Below are 15,722 nucleotides of genomic sequence, written 5' to 3' on the forward strand. Positions count from 1 at the left end.
GGAGCTGGGGGGGGATGCCGACCCCCACCCCCGCAGGGATGCTCCCCATCCCAGCTGGGCAGAGAAGAACCTCATGAGGTTCAACAAGGACAAGTGGAGGGTCCTGCACCCGGGGAGGAAGAACGGCAGGCACCAGTGTAGGTTAGGGGTGGACCTGCTGGAAAGCAGCTCTGAAGAAAAGGATCTGGGGGTCTTGGTAGACGGTAAATTATCCCTGAACCAGTAATGTGCCCTTGTTGCCAAGAAGGCCAACGGAATTCCGGGCTGCGTAGGGAAGAGTGTGGCCAGCAGGTCAAGGGAGGTCATTCTCCTCCTCTGTTCTGCACTGGTGAGGCCACAACTGGAGTACTGTGTTCAGCTCTGGGCTCCCCAGTTCAAGAGGGACAGGGAACTGCTGGAGAGAGCCCAGCGCAGGGCAACAACGATGATGGAGGGACTGGAGCATCTCCCTTAGGAGGAAAGGCTGAGAGAGCTGGGACTCTTTAGCCTGGAGAAGAGAAGGTTGAGGGGGGACCTTAATAATGTTGACAAGTATCTAAAGGGTGGGTTGAAGGAGGATGGAGCCAGACTCTTTTTGGTGGTTCCCGGTAACAGGATGAGGGGTGAACGGGCACAAGCTGGAACATAGAAAGTTCCGATCAAATATGAGAAAAAACTTCTTTACGGTGGGGGTGACAGAGCCCTGGCACAGGCTGCCCGGGGAGGGTGTGGAGTCCCCTTCTCTGGAGACTTTCAACTCCACCTGGATGCAGCCCTGAGTGATGTGCTCTGGGCGATCCTGCTTTAGCAGGGGAGCTGGACTGGATGATCTCTAGAGGTCCCTCCCAACTCTGAAATTCCGTGATTCCGTGATCCCTAGAGGGTTGCGCCGCCGCCGCGGCGGGAAGCAGCACCGCTGACGCCGTTCGCCACCGTGCCCGCAGGTTCGTGCACTCCAGGAACCGCGCCGCTCTCTCCTACACGCTGGCGCTGAACCACCTGGCCGACCGCACGCCCCAGGAGCTGGCCGCCCTGCGGGGACGCCGCCAGAGCGGAGTCACCAACAACGGGCAGCCCTTCCCCGTCCAGCTCTACGCCGGCCTCATCCTGCCCGAGAGCCTCGACTGGCGCATGTACGGTAGGTGCGGGGTCCGGGGAAAGGTGGGTGTGGGGGGGTCTCGCCCTCCGGGTGCCGTGAGGCTGCTCCTCCAGCGAGCCGCCCCGCTCTCCATCACCCCGCTTGGGAGCCCGTGGGGCCGCGCTGTGCCGGGGGACCCACATCTCCCTGTGGCCCCCGTTCTGCTCAGATGGAAGCAAAGGTTTATCTGGCAAAAGGCAGCTCGGTCCTCACTCGCTCTGGTGCCCCAGCGACAGATGTGGCATCTGAAGCCACATCTGGCTTCCCCCGTGTCCCCACCAGCTGGGAGCGACACCCCCAGAGCTTGCTGAAGCCAAGGGTGGGGGTCCCGCAGGTCCGCTGGTGCTTTTGCCCCCCACCCTGATGAGCGCCAAGCCCTGGCTGCGCTGCCTCTGGGAGCACAGCGAGCCCTCGACTCCTGCCTCAGTTTCCCTTCTGCCCGCCCTCAATCCCCGGTGCCACCCCAGCCTCTCACCTCCCCCCCATCCCGCTGTCCCCAGGCGCCGTCACCCCCGTGAAGGACCAGGCCGTCTGCGGGTCCTGCTGGAGCTTCGCTACGACGGGTGCCATGGAGGGTGCCCTCTTCCTCAAGGTGAGAGCGGGGCCGTGCCCCATAGGGATGGCCGGGGTGCCTGGAGGGTGCCCGTCCCCATCCCTACGGCGTGTGTCCCCCCCCACCCAGACCGGCGTGCTGACCCCCCTGTCCCAACAAGTCCTCATCGACTGCTCCTGGGGCTTCGGGAACTACGCCTGCGACGGGGGCGAGGAGTGGCGAGCCTACGAGTGGATCAAGAAACACGGCGGCATCGCCAGCACCGAGTCCTACGGGTCCTACAAGGGGCAGGTGAGGGTGGCCCCATGTTCCTGCCGGGGTCCCCCCGGCTCTTGGGATGTGGCCCCTGGGCCAGGCTTTGAAGCCATGGTGGGGCGATCAGGATCGATCAGAGATGTTGATGGGCTCTGGAGACGGGGACGTCACCTCCTTCCCCAGGCGCCAGGCTCCCTGTGGGTCAAAGCAGGGTCCAAGGCCAAGCCCCAGGGCTCAGCCGGGCGGTTTCATCACCACGTGCCTCAGTTTCTCATCTTGCAAAACAGGGACACGGCTCCTCCACCCATGGGTGGTGCCACGGGTCCCTCCGTACCCTGGGGGGCAGGGATGGAGCAGGGCTGCCCCGGAGACAGGGACGTGGCTGCAAGACGCAGGCAACAGCCCCCCCGGGGTTTTGGGGGCAGAGCCAGCTCCCCGTGCTGCGTGTGGGCAACCCTGTGTCCCTGCAGCGAGCGGGAAGACGTCCCCACCACGGTGGGCAAGGGAGGACAGAGGGACCCGAGCCGGGATGCTGTCACAAACCGAGTCCCCGATCACTCCCTGCATCAGAGCAGAGCTGCATGGGGGCAGCCGTGGTGGGCAGGGGACCTGGGGGCTCTGGATGACGCAGTGTCCCCCCCCCCGCCTCCTCCGGGTGCTGCAGAACGGCTTGTGCCACTACAACCAGTCTGAGATGCTAGCCAAGATCACGGGCTACGTCAACGTCACCTCCGGCAACATCACGGCGGTCAAAGCCGCCATCTACAAGCACGGCCCCGTGGCCGTCAGCATCGATGCCTCACACAAGACCTTCTCCTTCTACTCCAACGGCGTCTACTACGAGCCCAAGTGCGGTGAGTTGGGTGGCACGTGGGGCACGGGGACACTTGGGCGCCCAGGGACATGCTGGGACACCCGGGATCCCATCATTGTTGAGCAGCTTGAGTGGCCAAGGGGTGGAAGAGGGAACTGGTCCTACAGCCACCCCCAGTGCTGCCGGCAGCTCCGGGGAGCAGGGATGCTCTCCAGACAGGGATGTTCTCCAGGCAGGGAGGGATTCTGTCCGATCAAGCCATCTCCCATGTTGTTGCCTGCAGGGAATAAGCCAGGAGAGCTGGACCACGCAGTGTTGGCCGTAGGCTACGGGGTCCTGCAGGGAGAGACCTACTGGCTCATCAAGAACTCCTGGTCCACCTACTGGGGCAACGACGGCTACATCCTCATGGCCATGAAGGACAACAACTGCGGCGTGGCCACTGAAGCTACTTATCCCATCCTGGCCTGAGCCACCTCCCGGCTCTGCGGAGAGAGCCCTTGGTGATGCTCCCAGCACCCATCCCTGGATCGGCCCCTTTGGTGCAAGCCACCACACGTGAAGAAGCTGGGGACATGGTGGGACAGGGCCACGGGGAGCCGGACAAAGGGCTGGATGAGGACCCAGCTGCGAGCTTGCCAATAAAGACCCTGGAAAAATACTGGTTTGCTTCTACAGGAGGGATCCAACTGCTGCCCACCCGGCTCTGCCCCCTTTGCAGACCCCAGCGCCCGTGGTGCGTGACACACCGTCTGTCCCCTGCACAGGTCCCTGTCCCCAGGCTTGTTTTCTCCGTCCCGTGGGATGGCAGGGGCCTCCCGGGGAGGGGGGACGGGGGACGGGGCCTTCCTGGCAGAGCCAGCTGGCTCTGGCAGCCGGTCCCAGACACCCAGGGCGAGGGGAGCGGCTTTTCCAGCCCTTTCTCTCGAGGTGGAGCACAAACAACCCCAGGGATTTCTGCTGAGATGAGAAATTCCTGGCACGGGCTGTTGGAGGGCTGCGGGGGGGGTGGGGGGAAGGCATCCACCCTCTGCCCCACTGCCCCCGGTCCCTGTTGTGGCTACGGGTAGGGATGTCACCGGCGGCGTTTGCCATGAGCCAGGCTCCCCTTCACCCCAGGGGAACATCCAGGGAAAGGCGCTTTACACCGTGGCCGCGGCTCACCCGGCTGCTCCCAGTTTGGATTCGAGACCCCGGTGGTCTCCCATTTTTGGTGGCACCTCCTCGGGGCAGGATGCGCCCTGGGTGCCGGCGTACTGCGACGGCGGCGGTCCCTGGGGAGGTGGGTGCCGCAGCACGGGGGTGCAGCAGCCCAGCCCTGCACCCAAGGGTGCTGCCGAATCCAGCCCGGCTCGTCCCCGGTGGCACGTGCTGCCGGCCCACGCCGAGCCTTTATCGGCTTTGTTTTGGGCTCGGGCGGCCCCGCGGCCGCTCGCTGTCACCTTGGGCTGGGGGCCAACTGGACAGGCGGCAAGCGGGAGGGGTGAAGGCCACCCCGCCGCGGTGACAGCGCAGCTCTCCTCCCTGGGGCTGTTTTTCCATGGAGCTCCTGGCATTTCATCTGCGTCTTTCCCCCTTTTTTTTTTTTTTTAATTTTTCCAATTAAAACCCCCGAATTGCAGTGCTGGGCTTGCCCTGATGGTATATCCAGGGGGATGCAGGGGTGCAAACGGCCCCCGTCTCCCCGCCGCTGCCTTCGCTGGGGACGCCTTGGCTCCTGTCCCAGCGGCACCCGCAGGGACTTTGGGGTGCCCAGCAGGGTGTCACCGCACGCACCTCCTTGCCCCAGGGTTTTGCAGATGCTCCCCCTGCTCGCAGCGAAGCCTGGCTGCAAACTGCCACGTGGGGTGGGTGGGAGCGCAGGGACACACACCCCACGCCCACCCCCCCCCCCCGCCCCCCCAGCACCCACCACCAGGACCCCCCAATCCCTATCCCTAGGGGACGGCGCTGCCATGGGGCGCTAGTGCCCACGGGGGTCTGGGTCCCACCTTGCTCCCTCAGCGCTGCGAGCACACGGTGTCGGCACCCACCCTGGTGGGAAAGGTGCCCATGGGGGGGCAAGATAAAGCCACGCCCCCCCCCCCCCCCCTTGGTGTAGCCCCAGCCGAGGGAAGGACGGGGCTCTGCCTGTTGGCTGCCTGCGGCTCCCTGCCCACCCACCCGCGGTATTTAAGCCACCCGTGGGTGCAGGGCGGCAGCGTGGGCTGGGGTGGGCAGGATGGAGGGGCTGGGGGGGCTGCTGGTGCTGGGGGCTGCCGTGCTGCTGGGTGAGCACCCACCCGGGCAGAGAGAGTCGGGGGGACACGGATGCCGTGCTTCCATCGCGGGGTGATGCCATCGTGCCCCTTAGCCTGGGCACGGCGGTGGTCCTGGGCTGCTGGGGGGGTCCGTGCCCCTGGAGGGGGCTGCTCTGTCCTTGTCCCCATGCCCGGAGCAGTGGGCACGCTCTGCGCCTGGCATATGGGGCTTCATACGGTTGCCCCCCACACCCTGGGGAGTGCGTGGGGGCTTTGGGGTGTCCCCGAGCCGGCTGCCCCCCAGGGAGATGCACGTGGGGGCTCCGGGTCAGCCAAAGAGCTGGTGGGGGAGTGGGGACCACTGGCCTGGGGACCCCTGGTCTCTGCCCTGCCCGGGCAAGTGGGAGCCCGCCCAGCCCTGCCACCAGGACAGGGTCCCCCGGGTCTGTCCCCCTCTCCCACAGGACAGCAAGCTGGGGACCGGCACCGCTGCCAGCGCCTGCCGCGGAGAAGGGGGTAATCAGCAGCGTTATGGGGTTTGGGGTTTGTTCTTGTTTTTTTTTCTTCCAGGAGTAGAATGCAAAGCTCCTCTGGAGACACCCACGTTTGGGGACATCTACCATGTCACAGGTACCGCACGGGGACGGGGCACCACCGCCGGCGGTGGCCGTGGGTGGGAGCAGGGGGTGATGCCGCGGGATCCTGGGGTGCTCCCTGCCTTCCCCACGCTGCCCTCCCGGCCACACACTCAGGGCAGGGGGACGAGGGATGTCCCCGGGGCTCGGCCCCCGCGCAGCCCCCCGAGCCCGGCCCCTCTGTCCCCGCAGGAGTCATCAGCCTGCCCTACGCCGAGATCAGAGAGCCCTTCGAAGCCTGGTACAACCTCACCGGGGGGAAGAGCCGCATCGAGTACTACGGCGGTGGGTGCAGAAAAGGGGCCATCCCCCCGACCCCTCACCAGCCCCTTCCTTCTGCCCCAGGACCTCTGGGTGCCCCGGCAAAGCCCTGGGAGCCACCACCATGCCAGGACCGGGGGGGGTTTGGCTTGACCTTAGCGCTGTCCCCATCCCCAGGCCAAGTGGTCACCTACCAGTTTGGGTCCATCGAGCCCTTCGGTGCCAGCTTCAAGGTGACTCCCGAGACCACGGAGACGGAGGTCAACGTCCGCAAGTGCTTCCGCATCAACGGCACCGATGGGGACCTCGTCGCCCCGCAAAGCGTCTTCCCCAGCCTGGAGAATTTCAAGGTGAGCCCTGGGCATGGTCCTCCAGGATGCGGGATGGGGCAGGGGAGGGGACAAGGGACCCCCATGGGTACAGGGTGCCTGATGGCTACCTCCCTATGAGGGCAGAGCAGCCTTCCCTGGCTGGGAATGGGTAAATAAGGGGTTGGATGTGGCCACGGGTGATGGAGGTGGAGGGGTTGCATCCAGCCTGGCATGACGCAGGATGGGACGCCATCACTACAAGGTGTCCCGCGGGGTATGGTGACGTTTAAGAAACGTCTAGATGTGGCACTTCAGGGCACGCTCTAGTGGCAGAGGTTGTAGGTTGTTTGGTTGGACTCGATGATCTCAAAGGTCCTTTCCAACCGTGAAGATTCTATGATTCTATGGCGGTGCCGGGATGGCAATACGGTCCCTGACACGTGTGCTGTCCCCAGCGGGTGCGGGAGGAGCGTTTTCGCGGGCAGCGCTGCGCCGTCTGGCAGAACGTCTCCTACTGGGGCCACAAGAAGAACGTCTACACGCTGCGGGTGGGCAGCTCCGCCCGGGGCCCCGTGCCCCTGCACTACGAGGTGCGCGGCTTCAACAGCCTCCTGGGCTCCCACTACGACAAGTACGAGATCGACTACTCCTCCTTCGGCCACCGCTTCTCCCCCAGCATCTTCCATCTCCCCGAGGGTGAGCGTCCCCGGCCACCCCGCAGCCCAGCCCGCGGCCGGTGCTGCCACCAAAATGCCACCGCTTCCACCTTTTCAATTCATTTTTTAGGGTTTTTTTTCTCAGTTGGGTGAATTAGTTTGGCCGGGGAAAAAAAAGCAGGGGAGAAATCTAGTGAATGTTGATAGTCGGGGTGATGAGGGTGCTTTCCCGGAGCGCGGGGTGGGATCGTGGGTGCCCGGGAGCCAACTCTGGTGTGGGTGCAGCCCCCCCCCTGCGTGCAGGTGTCTGCACGGGACGGAGTGCCCCAATGATTTTGGGGGGTGACCATGCCGTGCACCCCAGCTGGGGGGCCGGGAGAGCCCGTCCCCGCTCGGGAGGCATCAGCCGCCATCCGTGCCTCGTGGCAGGGGTGCAGTGCGAGCAGTGGCCCACGGCCGGCCCCGAGCACCGCATCGTGGCCAACCCCATGCAGGAGTTTGTGGGGAGGGCGCCGGAGACGGACCACGTCCACCACCGCCTCTTCCACCGCTACAAGGAGCGGTTCGGGAAGAGCTACGGCAGCGAGGAGGAGCACGAGCATCGCAAGCGCGCCTTCATCCATAACATGCGGTAGGGGGACGGGCTGCGGGGGGGGGGCTCTGGGGTGGAGGGGGCTCGGAGATGGGGTGGCCGGCGTGGTCCCCCCGCTCCCCTCTCGCCGCATCCCCGCTCTGCCGCAGGTTCGTGCACTCCAGGAACCGCGCCGCTCTCTCCTACACGCTGGCGCTGAACCACCTGGCCGACCGCACGCCCCAGGAGCTGGCCACCCTGCGGGGACGCCGCCGGAGCGGGGTCACCAACAATGGGCAGCCCTTCCCCGTCCAGCTCTACGCCGACCTCGTCCTGCCCGAGAGCCTCGACTGGCGGCTCTACGGTGAGGAGGGAGCCGGTGCCACCGGCGCGGAAGCCTGGAGGGCATCAAGCCTCTGGGAGCACAGCGAGCCCTCGACTCCTGCCTCAGTTTCCCTTCTGCCCGCCCTCAATCCCCGGTGCCACCCCAGCCTCTCACCTCCCCCCCATCCCGCTGTCCCCAGGCGCCGTCACCCCCGTGAAGGACCAGGCCGTCTGCGGGTCCTGCTGGAGCTTCGCTACGACGGGTGCCATGGAGGGTGCCCTCTTCCTCAAGGTGAGAGCGGGGCCGTGCCCCATAGGGATGGCCGGGGTGCCTGGAGGGTGCCCGTCCCCATCCCTACGGCGTGTGTCCCCCCCCCCCCAGACCGGCGTGCTGACCCCCCTGTCCCAACAAGTCCTCATCGACTGCTCCTGGGGCTTCGGGAACCAGGCGTGTGACGGGGGCGAGGAGTGGCGAGCCTACGAGTGGATCATGAAGCACGGCGGCATCGCCAGCACCGAGTCCTACGGGCCCTACCTGGGGCAGGTGAGGGTGGCAGCGCCGCTCGGGGTGGGGGGGGTGTGTGTGCAGTGCCACCCCCTCCCCAATCCTCCCCCCAGAGGGTCTCCCAAATCAGCCATCACCCCTTCGGCAGCGGATGGAGGCTCTGCTTTGGTTTATGGATGCTCCATCCGAGCTGCCCCCCTCCCTCCTACCCCCTCACCGGGGTGGGTCGGACCCCCCCCACCTTCCCCAGGACCCCGGTGCCACCTCAGTCTCTCCCCCCTCCCCCCAGAATGGCTACTGCCACTGCAACCAGTCGGAGCTGGTGGCCCAGCTCGCTGGTTACGCCAGCGTGGAGTCAGGCAGCGCCGAGGCGCTGAAGGCTGCGCTGGTCAAGCACGGCCCCGTGGCCGTCAACATCGACGCCTCCCACAAGTCCTTCGCCTTCTACGCCAACGGCGTCTACGAGGAGCCCCGCTGCGGTGAGTCCGGCTGGCCCAGGAGGCTCCGTGTCCTGGTCATTGGGGCTGGGATACGGGGCCACTCGCTGCATCGGGGACAACCTCCATCTCCAGGGGATGGGGGCTGAGATGTCTCCATTTTCTTCTCTCCTCTTGGCCAGGAAACGAGACGTCATCGCTGGACCACGCCGTGCTGGCCGTGGGCTACGGGGTCCTGCACGGCAAGAGCTACTGGCTCATCAAGAACTCCTGGTCCACTTACTGGGGCAACGACGGCTACATCCTCATGGCCATGAAGGACAACAACTGCGGCGTGGCCACCGCCGCCTCCTTCCCCATCCTGGCCTGATGGGGACACGGCCCCATATGTGTCCTGTCCCCTCCATGTCCCCCTGCGCAGCTCCGGGTGGATGGGGGGCTGGCAGAAGGATGCGGAGCGCCAGGAGGTGGTTGTGGGGCAGAGAGGGGCAACTGAGCCGGGAGGTCGGAGGATGCTCCCAGCCCTTGGGAGAGGTATTTTACCATTTTGGCAATAAAAGCGTGTAGAAGTGATCCCGGCTGTCACGCTGGGGTGTATTCTGCCTCCCCAGCCTGTCGCCCAGCAACCACAGCCCTTGCCATGGCTGCCCTGTGTGATGAGTTTCACCCAGTGCTCAGCCCAGGCTTACCCTGTTTGGGTTATGTGTACCCTAACCCCCAAATTTTCAGTGCCACCCCCAGAAGTGCCTGCACCCCCTTCCCCAGCAGCGGGAGGGAGCCTGAATCCACTCTCAGAAGCCGGGCTGGGCTCAGGGCCCTCCTGTTCCCAAGCGGACGCTGCGCCACCCCAGCAGCCGGCATCATGCCGGGAACAAGGGAGCTGCCCCTGCCAGAGAGAGCGGTTCCCAGTGCCCAGTGTCCCTCGGGACGCCTGGGTCCCCTCCTCAGCCCCTCTCCAGGTTCCCATGTGGGTCAATGCTTGGTGACTCAGTTTCCCCACCCGTTTGGAGGGAAAACAGAGCTTCTGGAGGTTTCCATGCTGCTGCCAACAGCCTCCAGGATGGAGGGAGCCCAAGTGGACTCAAAGGGGATGCAAAGTTCCTTTCACCCAGGACACTTCAGGCGGGTTTTGTCCAACCTCCTGGGGAGCAGCCGGGCTCAGAGCTGATCCCCCAGAGCTGTGGTGCTCCTTTTGTCTCCCCTTTACCCCAAAATTGCATGGCCGCGGGGAAGCCTGACCCAGAGCTGAGGCCAGCGCTGCTCGGGGGGGGGCCAGGCTGGATATCAGCATGGCGTGAAGGTTCATTGTTGGGGCTCTGGTGCCATGCTCACCCCCACCCTGGGGACGGAGCAGGGCAGGCAGTGTGGGTGGGCAGCCCAGAGCTCCCAGGTGGGAGCCGTTGGCGTTGCCAGGCTCTGCCTTCCCAATTTGAGAGCCTAATTAGCAGCCAGGCAGGCGGGGAAGGGAGCCTGCAAAAGGGGAAAAAGTCAGCCCTGGCTTGTATCTGCTGGAGAGCAGCTCTGTGGAAAGGGACCTGGGAGTCCTGGGGGACAACAGGGTGACCATGAGCCAGCAATGGGCCCTGGTGGCCAAGAAGGCCAATGGCATCCTGGGGGGCATCAAGAAGAGCATGGCCAGCAGGTGGAGGGAGGTCATCCTCCCCCTCTGCTCTGCCCTGGGGAGGCCACACCTGGAGCGCTGGGTCCAGTTCTGGGCTCCCCGGGTCAAGAAGGACAGGGAACTGCTGGAGAGGGGACAGCAAAGGGCTACCAAGACGATGAGGGGACTGGAGCCTCTTATGAAGAAAGGCTGAGGGATTTGGTTCTCTTCAGTCTGGAAAAAAGACGACTGAGGGGGGATCTTATCAACGCTGATAAATACTGAAAGGGGGGGTGTCAGGAGGATGGGGCCAGGCTCTTCTCAGTGGGGCCCAGGGACAGGACAAGGGGTAACAGGCACAAACTGGAACATGGGAAGTTCCACCTCAACACGAGGAGGAACTTCTTTGCTGTGAGGGTGGCAGAGCCCTGGCAGAGGCTGCCCAGAGAGGTGGTGGAGTCTCCGTCTCTGGAGACATCCCAAACCCGCCTGGACGCGTTCCTGTGCCACCTGCTCTGGGTGACCCTGCTCTGGCAGGGGGTTGGACGGGATGATCTCCAGGCCCTTCCCACCCCTGCCAGTCTGGGATTCTGTGGTGTGAAGGTTCATTGTTGGGGCTCTGGTGCCATGCTCACCCCCACCCTGGGGACGGAGCAGGGCAGGCAGCGTGGGTGGGCAGCCCAGAGCTCCCCGGTGGGAGCCGTTGGCACTGCCAGGCTCTGCCTTCCCAATTTGAGAGCCTAATTAGCAGCCAGGCAGGCGGGGAAGGGAGCCTGCAAAAGGGGAAAAAGTCAGCCCTGGCTTGTACCAGTGTGTGCGTGGGCTGTGTCTCCCCCCAAAATGGGTTTCTGGCAGCCGAGAAGCGACGTCCCCTGTGGCTACACCCTTAATTTGTGTCACAAACAGCCGGGCTCGGCCACGGTGTTCCCTCGCACCGGCCGGCAGCACCCAGGGAGCAGCGCTTCCTCCCAGGTGACGCGACTGCTCCCCATCGAGGGCAGCAGGTCATAATATTTTCTTGTTTTCTCTCGCTCGTTCACCTGCTCGTTTCACAATTTGCTGCACTGATTTCTGAAGTGGTCTTTAATCATTCTCAGCAGGGGGTGCTGACTCGAATTCACGTCTGGGAGAGGAACGATCACCGGGCAGGAATAATGGGGCTTATTCCGTGGGAGTCCAGGTCTCCGGATCTTTGATTCTCTTGACTGCAGTCAATAAAACATGCTTTGACTTTCAGGGAACCGTGACTTTCAGGCTCCCTTTGGACAGGTGATGTTCTGAATTTGCTGCTGAACACGCAGGCGGCTTGGAGAGCCGGAGGTTTTGCACACCCGCCACCCCCCACCTCTGAGAAGCATTTAGCAGGAGCCTGAAATTTTGCATTTTGTGGCATTAGGGATAGGAGTTCTGAGCGTGGGTAGTTAAGGATGGCTGGGAATGTTAAAAAAAAAAAAAATCCATTAATTATGTTTGAAAAAGGAGAAAATAAGAAAGGACGTACCTGAAGACAGGTTGGCTGTTTCCAGAGCCAGCCTTGGGCTCTGGCTCCCAGCCCAGGAGAACTCCGACCTCCAGACTCCCCTTGACACCCGAACCTCGGAGTCGCTCCGGGTTTTGCCGAGCATAGCAAAGAACCACCACCCTGAACCCTGAGTTTTTTTGAAAGCAAAGCCAGCCAAAAGGTATGCAGTTAAGGTTTCCTTTGGAAGAGGCACGTTGCCAGCGGAGCTGGCAAGCTGGAAATGCTGGGTATGCGGGAAACTCCCCAAATTTGATACCTAGATTCGGAAATATCAGCTGAGGCTGGCGCTTCATGGGGAGTGAGCACTGCCTGGAGAGCGAAAGCTGAGAGGATTTGGCATCTACATCCCATATTCCCCCTTGAGAATCCCATCTCCTTCTCCGTCTGCAGGGTGAAGAAGTTCAGGATGTCTCCAGACATCAGCTTCGCGCTGAAAACACAGGAGCAGAGGTAGTCCTTGGTGGCCACCCTCCAGTCCTGCGCCCTGTCCTCTACTCGGTGTTTCTCATGGTTCTCTGCCACCTTCAGGGTCTCCTCCTTGTTCAGCCGCCCCTTCTTGGCATCTGCCAACCAAGAGGTTGGTGCTCAGGTGCTTATAATCAGGCGTGGGTGATGTCTGCCTGCAAGTCAATCCCTTTAGAGGCAGTCCAAGCTGACGGTGGCTTTCATGCTGGAGGTGGGAGTCCATTTGGCCACCTCGCAGGTTTCCCTGAGCCTCCAAACAGCTCCATGTCCCTGCCTGATGCTCTCTTGATGCTTCTTGAAGAATTCATCCATGAAGATGCTCACCAAGTGGCTGTCAAAGTCATCACCTCCCAGGTGAGGGTCACTAAATGTGGCTTTCACCTCAACAACGTCCTTGTTTGTGGTGAAGATGGAGATGCTGATGCCCCTCCCGGCCCGTATTAAAGATGAGGACCCCCCGCTCTCCCTCAGGGTGGTGGAGGCTGTAGGCCATGGCTGCTGATGTTGTCTCATTGAGGACCAGTGGTACCAACAACACCTTTGGTGGCCTGCTTCTGGGAGGCGCTGATAAGCTGGCGGAGTGATCATCGCTCCTCCTGCCTGCCCCGGAGCAACTCATCCCCTGGGACGAGGATGGGGACCTTGGGACAATCCCAGCTCCGTGCTGGGCTCCGACCCACTCAGTCTGGCGGAGCCCAGGGCCAGCCAGGACACGGGGAACGAGCAGAGGCAGAGCCCACCGCCGCAAACAGCTCCCGAGAGGGGTTTTGTTTCCAGCGAAACGGCCTTTCTGGGGGTGAGAGCATCCAGATCTGCGGGATCAATCTGTCCACACATCCAGAAATTCAGGGTGGGCTGAATTTGCCAAGCTAAATTATTCTCCCGAGGAAGGGCGGCTGGGATTTCAGCTGGGTTTGAGGGGTTGGTTTTTTTTTTTTCAGCCTGCCCTCAGCTGTCCTGGATACGGCGCTTCCCTCCGGAGGCAGCTGCGCTCCAGCCCAGACCTCTGTGCAGCAATGCCAGGTGGCCAGAAAACGTGCTCCAGCCCCGAAGCTGGCTGCCTTTCAGCGCTGGATGAATTATCTGCGAAAAACCTCTTACGGCTCACACAAAACAAGGTAATTATTCAGAAAGCAGGGGACGCGGAGAGAGCCAGAATATGAAAATATTGTCTGTTAGTGATTTACGGAGAACACCAGACGGTGTCAAAGAACAGCAGCTGAAGCAAAGTTGCTTTGGCAACTTCTTGGCTCCCAAAGGCTCCAGACGAGCCAGGGGGGACTGATCATGGGCTCCCGCCGCCACTGCTACGCCCTGGGGAAGGGGCTCCTGGGGGTCTGGGTCTCCGGAGCCAGGTCAGGACGGAGCCGGGTGGTTCACAGCAGGAAAGGACACGTGTTGCAGAGCACTGAGGTTTCAAGATGGCAAAGACCATGATGCAGGGGGAGGCCATCTCGCTTTTGCTATCTAATACGATAACCGGAGCTTTTTTGGGGTACAAATGGTTGCATCCCTGATCTGAAGGGGTCTTCCAAGCTCTGCAGAGCTATGAACTGCTTTGCTGCTAGCGAGGCTATCCTGGAAAATCACCGAGGCTATCCTGGAAAATCACCGAGGCAGTGGCTTTTTAAACGTTTCTTATTACACTTCCTTCGGTAGCAGCTTTACAAATGTTCTTCCTTAGCCAAATGTTTTTCCCTTGGCGACCGTGACTGCTCTGGCAGGTTTGTCGTTCACGTTCTGAAACGAAATCGTTCCTTTTCCTTCAGCTCGAGAGATTTGCAACCCCCCTCCCATCCCATGACTTTTAGGAGGTTTTATTTCTTGTAACAAATCGCTGGCGGCGTTTACGTTTTCCAGGTGCGCTCTCAAACCCCAGAAAGCCGGGCAGCCCCAGCCCTCCACCTCCGCCTGATTTCCCCCAGAACCTCTCTCCTCGGAGCATCGCAGCCCCTGAGCAGCGAGGAGGGTTTTGTTTAAAGCCATCCGCCGCCTCTGCCAAGCTCTGCCTTCTGCTTTCGCCGCCTGATTATTTCCCAATCACAAGCTAACATCCAGCACAATGCAACGAATTTCATGAAATTAAGTATTTCTCCTACACACAGCATATTTGCCCGGTGATTATAACTAGTCCCCGAGGTAGCCAAGCACAGCAGAATTTCAGTTTAATATGCACACCCACGCAGCCTTACTAAAAACCCAAGACACTCCCCCGGTCCTTCTTGGGAAAGGCTGAGCGCTGCAGCGAGCAGCTCGTATTTCAGCTTCACCACTTGCACAAGCTCGGCCTGGGAATACTCTGTCATCTGGTGTAAAAAAAAAAAAAAAAAAGGAAAGGTGGGGAAAGAAGTTTCTCAAAGATTTCAAGGCATCCCTGACGGTCTGAGGGAGAGAAGGGTGTGAGAACACAGGAATGTCAGGCAACACAGGCACAAAAGGGGACCAGATCACACTGCTGTGGGTTTATTAACACAATCGGGAGTAGTTACTGCCTTTTGTTCGCTCGATCTTGGATCTAGAGTGACCTTTTAACTCCAAAATGCTTTAATTTCCCCATTTGTTCAGGCAGGCAGCACCTGTTCTGCATCACATTGGAAGAAATGACAACTACCTGATTAAAAAAAAAAATAATGAGCAATTATTCAGTGTGTGCGCCGTGAACAATTTGCCCTTGCTGCAGTGGCTGGAGTCCAACCCCATACCTAAAATGAAACAGGAAGGGGAAAAAAAAATAAAAATAAAATCTTCCCAGCGTCTGGAGCTGCAAACTCCAGCACCCAAACTGCGGCGTAAACACAGCGAGCTGCAATTTGCAGTGCTGACCCTGCCCCAAACCAGAGGCAGATCCACCCATGCAAATCAGAGTCTTGGCTGCGCCTGGGACTTGCAGATGAGCAGCTGCCCTAGCAGCGGGCCAGCAGCTGCTGGAGTGGGAGCAGAGAGGGAAACAAGTTCACGTGAAGGTTTTCCTTTCGCTGCGACACTACCTCCTACCTCATTCTCCCTTCCTTTTCCTCCAATTCTCTTTCCCTCAACCTTTGAGACACAGTTTTCCCTCTGCCCCTGCTCTGCCTCCAGCCTTTCCAGCCCACCCACGTGGCTCTGCTCCCCCTCAAGTCCACTTTGAAGGTGGAGACACCCACTCCTCGCCGGTCTTCTGCTCCCTTCTTTCCTTCAGCCTCTCCTTCACCCACCTCTGCAGAGGCCTTCCCCTCCCTCCAGCATCTCCTCACCTCCCCAGCCCCTGAGCCCTGCCCTAAGCCAGCCTCCCTTCCTCCTCTGGGCCTGCATGTCCTCCTCACCCTGCTCTCCCCTAACGCACACCAGCTACGGATCTTTGGATCTTTCAGCGTGGATTAGCCTTGCCACCACTCTCCTTCACCCTTCCCCTGGCCTTGGCCCAGCCCAGTTCAGCCCCTTCCTCCGGCTTTGGCATGGCCCAGCTCAGCCCCTTCC

General features: G+C 61.6%; 2 protein-coding genes across 2 annotated transcripts in view; both read left to right on the plus strand.

The window, feature by feature from the left end:
* The window catches only part of LOC128919023 (procathepsin L-like), a 3,680-nt gene extending 293 nt beyond the window's left edge, over positions 1 to 3,387 (plus strand). The window contains exons 2-6 of the mRNA XM_054223970.1: positions 860 to 1,117; positions 1,618 to 1,709; positions 1,800 to 1,961; positions 2,590 to 2,779; positions 3,023 to 3,387. Coding sequence (XP_054079945.1) covers positions 860 to 1,117; positions 1,618 to 1,709; positions 1,800 to 1,961; positions 2,590 to 2,779; positions 3,023 to 3,210 — 890 coding nt within the window. The 3' untranslated portion in view covers positions 3,211 to 3,387. The remainder of the gene's footprint in view (positions 1 to 859; positions 1,118 to 1,617; positions 1,710 to 1,799; positions 1,962 to 2,589; positions 2,780 to 3,022) is intronic.
* Positions 3,388 to 4,960: 1,573 nt separating this feature from the next.
* On the plus strand, positions 4,961 to 9,049 carry LOC128918941 (digestive cysteine proteinase 1-like). The gene is made up of 11 exons (XM_054223833.1): positions 4,961 to 5,009; positions 5,550 to 5,609; positions 5,807 to 5,899; positions 6,053 to 6,225; positions 6,642 to 6,882; positions 7,272 to 7,473; positions 7,584 to 7,777; positions 7,938 to 8,029; positions 8,120 to 8,281; positions 8,532 to 8,721; positions 8,862 to 9,049. The coding sequence occupies exons 1-11, from the start codon at positions 4,961 to 4,963 to the stop codon at positions 9,047 to 9,049; spliced, it is 1,644 nt and encodes a 547-aa protein (XP_054079808.1).
* The last annotated feature ends 6,673 nt before the right edge of the window (positions 9,050 to 15,722 follow it).

Source organism: Rissa tridactyla, chromosome 18, assembly GCF_028500815.1.
Source record: "Rissa tridactyla isolate bRisTri1 chromosome 18, bRisTri1.patW.cur.20221130, whole genome shotgun sequence".
Lineage (NCBI taxonomy): Eukaryota > Metazoa > Chordata > Aves > Charadriiformes > Laridae > Rissa > Rissa tridactyla.

Excerpts from the sequence above, each read along its gene's own strand:
- LOC128918941 (XM_054223833.1), top strand. The coding sequence starts at position 4,961 with ATGGAGGGGCTGGGGGGGCTGCTGGTGCTGGGGGCTGCCGTGCTGCTG. Across the intron at positions 5,610-5,806 it reads GGACATCTACCATGTCACAG|GAGTCATCAGCCTGCCCTAC; the intron begins GTACCGCACGGG and ends CTGTCCCCGCAG. Across the intron at positions 7,778-7,937 it reads CCTCGACTGGCGGCTCTACG|GCGCCGTCACCCCCGTGAAG; the intron begins GTGAGGAGGGAG and ends CGCTGTCCCCAG.